The following is a 9,438-nucleotide window of genomic DNA, read 5'->3' as shown; positions in this document are numbered from 1 at the left end:
GGGATTTGGGTGACAAAGGCAAGCAAACCAAAAGGGGAAAGCCACCTAAACTCATTCCCACTAATGCAACTACTTTTATTAATATAGCTTAAGCCATAACAGCCTGGAGATAGAGGGAATAAACCAACAGGGTCTTGTGGATTTATGTGGGGTTATTTTCCCAGAGTCCCTCTCGTTGCTGCAGGGTGTCACCTCCATGGATGAGGGGCACTAAGTCAGCGGCATGAGCTCGTCTAGTCCTCTCCAGGGCAAAGTCAGCCAGTCTGGCCAGGAGCAGGAACACGGCTCAGCTCCAAGGGGATGGCTTCCAGGAAAAGGGCAGGAAGGTGCAGCTGCAGGGCGTTAACATGGAACAGCTACAACTGTTTCCAAAGTGACCCTCTCTGTGCCCTTGGATAAAATATTGCATATGAATGCCTGCAAATCTGATTATTCCAAGGATCTTACTATCCACGTTCAACCAAACAAAAGCTCATCAAAACAATCTTTTATTCTTCAAAAGGGAGCCTATCACCATGTAAGAAAATAAAAGAGCACTGAACAGTAATTGTAGCCCATATCACTTTAATATCCTGCAATGCTTGTTATTGCTCATTTCTGTGTGGAGGGTTTGTTGTGGGTTTTTTCTTATACAGAAGGCAAATGGAGATCAATTTACATAATTTGTTTTTGAAAGGGAAAAATCCACATAAGCAAAAAATACTCAGCCTTAATTCATAGCCATTGCTTATTCAGAGACATCACATTTAAAAGACTATGTATTAACAAGGATGAAGTATTTGTGCTTCTTTTCCAGGAAAGCTTCCAAGATGGAAAAAAGCCTCTGTATTACTGAGGAACTTAGTCTTTTTGTTATTTCTAGAGCCTTTTGTTCTAGAAAAAAGAAGTACATATGCTAAACCAAAAGGCTGTGCTAATGAGCACCATACACAAATTGCCAGCAGTGCTGTGTGACACAGAAAAGCAGCACAGAAATGTGCACACAAAGTGTTGACAGGGGCTAGGTTTTATTGTCTATCCTTAGCAGTTCAATAGTGTTCTTAAATACAGAAATAAAATTAATATTCCTCTTTTAGTGACAGATTTGACAATAAAAGGGGAGACAGGCTGACTTCCTTCACTCGGTGTGCACTCCAGCACAGTGTCTGACCAAGCCTTTATGTTATGACAGTTGGACCGGTGCGGCCGGTTCTTTCATGAAGCTGTGAAAGTTTCAGTGCAATAGAAATGAGAGGTGCCAACATGACCTGCAGAAAGGAAAGAGATGGCTCAGAACCGCGGAGCAGAGCGGCACGCGCAGCCTACGCGCAACGCGTCCACCCTTCCCTCGCAGGCAGCTTGATGTCAGCCCAGGACACCCAAAGTTCAGCACTGCTGGTCAAGGGGCTGTTTCAGGTTCACAACATGAGCTGCGGGACCAGCGAGAGGAACAGCACAGCAAGGGATGCAGTGTTATGACCGCATGCAGGTTTGGAGATAAAACCCAAGCACAGCTCCAGTGTTGCTGCTGCCACCCTCATTGTGCCATACTCCGAACTCCGTTGCACCACTGGCACAGGACAGTTAAATCATAAGTTTAGTTTGTGCCTCTCAAAATGTGAGGGTTTTTTCCAGTCTTTTTGTCAATAAAGGCACAGTAAGTTATGCAAAAAGAGCTCAAAGACTGTTTGCTGTGGAATATAAAATGAAGATTCTTTTCCTCCCATGCCTACAAGAGAGGTCAACAGTATTTTTAAATGATGCTGTAACAAATGTGTATTAAACTTAGTACAGAACAGGTCAGTGCCATCTTATATACAACTGCATCTTTTTACCCCATTTTATTTGTTTTAAACAAGTATTTCCCAAATTCAGTATAGGAATGAGCTCATTTTATCCCTAGTGATGCAACATTTGAACTAGAAGGTCAGTTCAGGACTGAAACAGTGTCCTCCCACACCTGCAACCAGCCACAGATATAACATAAACAAACAGGAAAACTAACGTGCCATTGCAGGAGCAGCTGGGAGGGATTCTGAGTAAGTAACACTTGTTCCACACAGAGCTGCTTTTTTTTTTTAAATAAATCCATTTACACTGGGATTAAAGATACCAAAGCCTTTGCTTCCAAAACACCTCCACATAGCTCTAAGCAAAGCAGTGCTAAGCAAAGATTTAAGCTTTTTAGGAAGGTTGGGAGCCAGCGATGCCATGACTGAGATGCAATGCTTACCTGTGGGTCTTCATGTATCTTCTGAGCATCCTTCTCATAGCTGTCAATGTACAGCCGCACGGTTGCTCCAGCACTGCCAGTACCGCTTAGTCTGAATATGATGCGGGAGCCATCAGAGAAGATGAGCCGCAAGCCCTGGTAAGAGAGAAGGGGAGGAGAAAAGCCTCTCAGCTACATGCCTCTTGGGTACCCAAGGTATTTTCCATGAGACCCAGCGTGGCTATGCCTGACCTGCATGATTCCTGAGCTCCTCCTCTTTAGAGAAGCACAGAAGGCTCCTCTGTTATCCTCTCCCCACTCCCGGAGGAGCTAGTGTCCCTCCTAACCTACTCTGGAGAACTTGCTAGAGCTCCTGAACAGAAAGCATGTTGCTGCTGTAAGGTCCATTGCCCCAGTGCTTGCTTGGAAACAAGAGCCAGACACTGATTCTCTGTCAGACACAGTATTACCAACCCACTGCTCTTCCACGAAAATAGGACATAAAGAAAATGCTCCTGTCATCCCACGGGCAAGGCAATCATTCCTGCAGGATTTCTCTATTATTCCTTCCCACTTACTATGCTTCCACATTATGCTGTCAAACCAATCCCTCTACAGGACGTTTTTATTTCAATCATCTCTGGTGACGGGTTACTCATCTCACATGTATTTAACACCCGTGACTTCTGGAGCCTGGAACTCAATCCCCCCGTTACAGCTGCTCTGCACTGCTGCCTGCCCTCTTAGGGACAAGCACATGAGTGCCATCAGCTCAGAGACAAGTGCATCTAGGGAGGATTTGCTTGCAGCAACCTGGGGTTCTAGTGCTAGAGACACGATGATATCTGAACAGGAGGGTTTTTGCCTCATGCTCCAGTGGGGTTTCAACCCTTCATTCAGCACAACCCGTTTCTCGGCTGGTGACCCATCGCCCCAAGGAACCCCCCTCAACTCAGCTCCTTCACTCCTTCCCCTCTGGGGTGGCTGTAGGGAAGCTCTGCTCCCCCTCCGGGCCCTGTTGGGGCTGGAGCAGCCTCCAGACCCTTCCCTCTCCAAGGCAGCAATTTCCCTCACGCAGGGCAGGATCCCACCAGCAACCACAGGGCAGAAAAAATTTTCCAAGGGACAAATGCAACGTTTGACTTTAAAGCAGGTGCAAATGCAACAGGAAAAGATTAAGCCCAAAATACACAGCACAACATCCCTCTGAAGTCACGTTCAGCGCAGGCGAGGCTATGCCCACCTGGTTTCTGGAGACGCTTCCGTCCACGGGATCGTTGTACTCAAAATTATCAGCTTTCTCAACCGCGTAGACTTTGTCACCACATGATAACTGCTTCCCCACAAAGGAGCGGTCAAACATCACAGTCTCCAAATCCTTCATCATTTTGTTAGCTGCATCTGCATCCACCTCTTCATAGTCGTATCTAGAACCAATCACCACAAAACAAAGATTAGGAAGGGGAGGCTGTAATGAGTAGCAATGTTTTGTGATGCCCTTGTTGAAACACTGCGGTCTGCCCCATAGATGTTCTCTACGCCCTTATTGAAGGAGAGGACAGGAAGAAAAGTGAGGAGAATCTGTGTGCAGCAATATAGCTATGATCCAATACAAATCCGTGCGATACACTGCAACATATCACAGACATTCGGCATCAGGAGAGATGAAAGCGCAAATTGTGCTGTCTTGCGCTAAGCATATCGAAGACAGAGGGCTAGACTCCAACAACGCTGACTGCAAAGAATTTATTCTAATTCTGCCAATAGGATCTCAACAGGTTCCTCGTGATAACAGTTTTGCCTGAACATCCTCGTGTGCATCCCCACAGCAAAATGCAGGTGTGATTGCAGCACATGATAACATACCAGTGCCAGCTTTGATCTCATTAACCCGGGTAGGAGAGGCAGCAGAGAGCAGCTGGAGCACACATCAGGATCCGAGACTTTGTACTCTGATTGCCAGTGGGATTTATACCGCTTTTATTTACCCCGCTGGCTAGATGAAGCACGCACAGGCTTGCTAACCTGCCTACCATTGCACTTAGCTTGCTACGCAGACATACCTCTGGTGCTAAAAGACTGCCTTTTTATTCTAGACTTTGGCATTTTTTCCACAGGTTTAAATGCCTCAGATGTATGCTGGCTTGGGGGGGGGGGGGGAGAAAAAAAAAAAATAAGAAGGAAAAGGCAAGTCCTTTCATTTGGCAATTTGAGACAGAATTTTCATGTAGGTCTTCCAAGCTGAGAGATTTCTGCCTAATGCTTTCACTCCAGATGGCGTTCCCACCTCTGCTTATGTGCAGGTTGGTTCTCACTCCTTCCCTTTTCATCTTCCAAGTCTACTGCCGTTTAAATTAGAGTATTTTGGGACTGGACAGAAACTCAACCAGGTAAATAACTGCCTAGGAGCTGGGCATCCATTCAGTAAGACATTGCCATCACTGAAGACATTACAAATTAACTTGTGATTTGTGGTCTCAAGAAACATACTGTTCCAATGGCAAAAAAAGATTCTTGCAAGAAAAAAAATCTCCATTAAAAGAAAAAAAAGATACCTTGCAGATATAAAATGTACAGCCTTTGCAGGCTTTGATACTTACTAGATTTATGTTTAGAATAACAAATCCTAAACTGGACATCATGAAAGGTTAAGATGAATACCCACTGTTTTATTTAACCCAGATATGTTGCATACTGCAGCAAACTGTTCAGGGAGTTTTAAATTACTGCAACAGGACAGAAACAGCAAGTGTAACGAGGTGGGAACAGCACTGCAGTAGCACATGCTGGTGCCGTCAGTGCTTGGGGCTCTGACCTTGGAGGGTCGAACACAGGACAGAGGTAAGTGTGAGATGTCAGGAGCACCTTCCCCACCTGGTGAAGACGTTCCTGCCATACTTCTGCCAGTGATCCTTCATGATGTCCTCCACGCTCTGCTTGCGGGTGGCTAGGATGGACAGCCAAGCCAGGACAGCCCACAGCCCGTCCTTCTCACGGATGTGGTCAGAGCCTGCAGAGAGCCACAGCAGAAACACATTTCCCACCTCCTTTCACGCGAGAGTCTGTGCTAGGGCCCTACCTTATCTTCTCTCCTCCATCCAACTGGCAGCCGTACAAACTCACAAATGCAAGGCATTTCATGAGCGCGATCCCTGCTGTATTGTTAAAATGGTTCAAGATATCATCTGCTTTTAGCTATAGCCCAAATAAAACATTCAGTCCCTTTTAACACACACACACACACACACACACACACACTCTCGTTGTTCACAGATCCTTAATTCTGTTCCCAAGGAAGTAATGGAGAATGCATGGTAAAAAGGTCATCAAAAAAAAAAAGGGGGGGGGCAAATATAAAGGAACAGCTCAGAAAAGACTAGCATCAACCTCTTCAAGCAGTTGTCACGTACCATCTGCCAAATCAGCACATATTCTGGCTGAGCACCAAGAAAAATGTCAGCCCGCGCTGACGAAGCCAAACCCTAACGACTCTGAAATTACCCCACAATGGAGAGAAGAGCAGCCTGTCAGACAGCACCAGCCACTGGGGCTGGCAAGCAGCAGTGCAAGGAGAGACTTCATTCACGTGCGGAAACCAGAAGAGAGCCTCGTGCCTGCTCTCACTCCCACACGCCAGGCACTGAAAGGCTGTAAAAGACCCTGTTTTGGCTAGAAGAGGATTCCTCCAAAGCAAGCATTGCACAGAGAGTAGAAAGCCGTCAGAGGCCAGCCCAGCCTTGCCGTGGGAGCACACTGAACAGGGGCCGACAGCGTCGGGGCAGGGACTGCACAGCACTGAGGCCCTTGGGAAACCTGAGAGGGTGTTGCAACTTAGACAGCACCCTGAACACCTAAATTAAACGAGGGATCAAATGGCAGCCCAGAATACATCCAACCCAGACTCCACGCTTCTGGCTTGCGAGTTCGGCGCTGGGCCCCACAGATGCACAACTTCTGAGTTTTATCCTTTGAGCTGTGGAAAACCTCCAAACAGGTATTAATGAAATCCCATGGAGCCAGGGTACGCCTGCTAATGCAGAGAGCACTCCAGAGCTGCCATGTTACCCTCTAAAGAACTGCCAGAGTGGGCAATCATCTGGGGAAAAAGGTTGGGGGCTGAGGCACGGGTTACGTGGCGCTTTACACAAATCCCACTATTGTGGACGCAGCGATAAATTATCCTCACGGTCCTTTACAGCGCAGAGAGCTGTACAGAGGTGATGGAGAGGAATGCTAAATAAACAGAAGTCCCATGTGATGTATCAACTTATTGCTGGAATAAAATACCCAAGAAAGCAAGCAGGAATTCTGTCATATCACATTACTCTAATTGCTCCTGGACTCCAGTCTCACCGGGTCACAGTTTGTTTCAATTTTTACTGGGTCTATTTGGCTGCTCCTTCACCTCTCTCCCCTTCAGCACTCATATTCTGTCCGGCTCCAAACAACTCCTCATTAACTTACTATCAAACAACCTTCCTCACTCCTTTTCATTCCTTAAAGTGCATTTGCCAGATGGACAAACCCCCTTTCCATTGCAGGGGGTGTCCAACACTCCTGGGCCCTTTCTTAATCTGTCCCCCCCAAACTGCTTCAGTCCCTGGCCACTCAGGTGTGATGCTGCACGGCCAAAATCTCAAACCTCTCTCTCAGCCCCTGCTGCAAATGGAATCAGTCACTTTTATTTGTAATGTGGAGTCACTTACCTATTGGGGGATGGAGAGAAACTATGAGCTCATTGTTCATACAATAAAAGATGGAAACAATTTTAGAGAGCTGCTCATTAGAGACCATCTCCTATCAGCAGCTCCATGAATCATTTCCTGCTTTTTGTTTTTATTTATTTACTGAAATGCCGGTGCCCTCTCATTAGCCAAAGTCAGAACATAAACTTAACGCATGCTGAAATCATTCAGGACAAAACTCCAAAATCTTTCTTTACTCACGATTTACTTCAAGACTTCTTTACAGAGATACCACATTTTCTGAAATTCTCCTTTCCTTCCAACCTGAGGCCAAATCCCATGTATCAGAATAGCATTCAACTGTGAAAATATTGCCACTGAAGACTGCTTCAGCCTCACAGCAAACTGCTTTCAACCAGAGTCTGCGATACCATTTCTTCAGCTACAGAAAAGCTGGGGTAATCCTTTCATGTCAAGCTGTGCACCCCAGTTCCACAAAGCCCTTAATTTCAGGCATTTGGGGATTTAAGGCCATCCCTGCTCTGTGAGACACCCACGCACAGGCTAAAATGTTTTTCTGAAATACGGGGTGGTGGAATGAAAACACACAAGGTTTGAGCCTGAAATCATCCAACCTAAATTCCCTCGAGACCTTGTGCCTTGCATATCCTACCAGCTGCCCCCGGTCTTCAGAGGTCTTTAGAGAAAGAAAAACAAGATGTCGGGGAGAATTCAGACCAGATAAAACTCAGCCTTTGTGCATGAATTAGGTGCTGACCTCCTGCATGCAGGGAAGGTCCCATTTCCACAGGCAGGACGTTAAAACCATGTGGTAGATGCCATGGGAGAACTCAGAAACTGCCAAGGCCTCCCGGGAACACTGTGCATTTTGAGCACGCCGCTCCAATACAGAGCAAAATCTGCTCACTTTAACTTCCCTGCACAAATAATAGTTTTGTGTCACGTGCACACCCCTAGTAAATTCCTTAAGATGTTCACTTTGTTTCTCAGTAACCTAATAACTTGCTTAGACTGTTCAAAGGCAAGTGTTAATTTAAACTTTATAAATCATACCTTGTTTTTAGAACAGGAAAATGAGGGCCCTATTAAGCTCAGAGATTTAATAGTGACCTGAAACCTTCCCTAATAAAACTGCATGCTCCAAACCATATTTCTTTCCAGAAATGAAAACATTTAGAAGGTTTTCCTGGCCACCAAGAGTTGAAAAATACATTTAACACTGCACTTAATCCCTACAGACTCAATGACCGGGCTAGTAAAGAGGCCCTTAAACTTCCTGCATATCTACATATGCCTTCCTAAATAACTGAAAGGAGAACTACCTCTTGCCTGACAAAACTTTTAGCATTGTGTTTGTTTCCACCAGTGATTCTTGCAAGCTTTTTTATTATTTTATTATTTTAGAAGCATTAACAGCTACACATGAAAGATAAATCCGAAGTTACCCAGCACAACAAAGAACTGAGAGGAGGAATAATACCATCATTGGTGAAATCAGGAATGCTGACTTACCAGTACCAAAACTTTCCTCTCCACACAGAGACAGTTTGTTTGCATCCATCAAGTTTCCGAAGAACTTCCAGCCAGTTGGAGTTTCATATAAAGCAATCTTTGTAGCATGGGCCACCCTTCAAAGGTAAGAAGGCTAAATCACATTACAGCTGGACTCTTAGCGCTCCCGTGTGAAATACTGCAGTAGGAGCTTCAGTTGCTACCAAGCACCTCTTTTGGGGTAACACTGAAGGCAGGTCATGCCACTGTTTTGTTTTTTTACAACAAGCAATTCTTTGTACAGCAATCCTCTATTTTATCCCGGTGTAGCGTTTGGGAAATGGGTGGGATGCGCAACTGAAGAGTAAATATAAACACATAGCTCTTCTAAAGCAATTTTAAGTCGTAGATCTCAAAGCATTTAACAAAGAAAGTTTCACTACCAAATTAAAAAAAGGGTGGGGAGGGTCACTTGTTTGGGCCTATCGGTAGAGAAGAGAAAGAGCCAAGAGCGGAGCCCAGCTCTGCCATGTCCCCAAACAGGATTTAATGCATTAAACTTCACTGCCTCCCCTGGCAGCCAGCCCGCAGCAGCCCTGATGCTGCTTCACCCTTCAGGCGGACCATGCACTCACTTCCCACTACAGACGTGTTAAACCACAAAAAAGGGACAGTCCCTCTCCTTGGCAGGGCTCCCCTCCCTGCTCCCACTGTGTACAGAGGTAGATGCTACCTATCGAGAGCCCCACTGGTGGGCATGCTCCGGGCAAAGCCACGGACTCCGGTTTGCTGGAAGTAAGGGATACTGAAAATATTGGCAGCGATGACAGCAACGGAGTCGGAGGGGTTCACAAAGAAGCCGTGTTTCCCAAGAATCATATTGCGATCCTGGTGAAGACAAGAGAGAAACAGTTCTCATCCCCGCTTAGCGCAAAAAGGCTGCAATGGCAGAAGTTATTCTACTCGGCAGGCGCAGCCTATAAACCCAACGACTCACAGAGATTTTTGACTGCACTGAAATAAATACAGAGTTTTGAAAAAGTTAAATAG

At 45.8% G+C, this 9,438-nt stretch overlaps 1 protein-coding gene across 1 annotated transcript in view; it reads right to left on the bottom strand.

The window, feature by feature from the left end:
* Positions 1–475: 475 nt before the first annotated feature.
* The window catches only part of PGM1 (phosphoglucomutase 1), a 16,263-nt gene continuing 7,300 nt past the window's right edge, over positions 476–9,438 (bottom strand). Inside the window, 7 exon segments of the mRNA XM_009319824.1 lie at positions 476–1,153; positions 1,155–1,247; positions 2,213–2,347; positions 3,435–3,618; positions 5,066–5,201; positions 8,410–8,525; positions 9,122–9,276. Of these exon segments, the coding sequence (XP_009318099.1) occupies positions 1,001–1,153; positions 1,155–1,247; positions 2,213–2,347; positions 3,435–3,618; positions 5,066–5,201; positions 8,410–8,525; positions 9,122–9,276 (972 nt within the window). The 3' untranslated portion in view covers positions 476–1,000.

Source organism: Pygoscelis adeliae, unplaced genomic scaffold, assembly GCF_000699105.1.
Source record: "Pygoscelis adeliae isolate BGI_AS28 unplaced genomic scaffold, ASM69910v1 Scaffold181, whole genome shotgun sequence".
NCBI classification, from domain to species: Eukaryota; Metazoa; Chordata; class Aves; order Sphenisciformes; family Spheniscidae; genus Pygoscelis; species Pygoscelis adeliae.
Note: the sequence above shows the minus strand (reverse complement) of the source record. Positions and strands in the feature narration are given on the sequence as shown.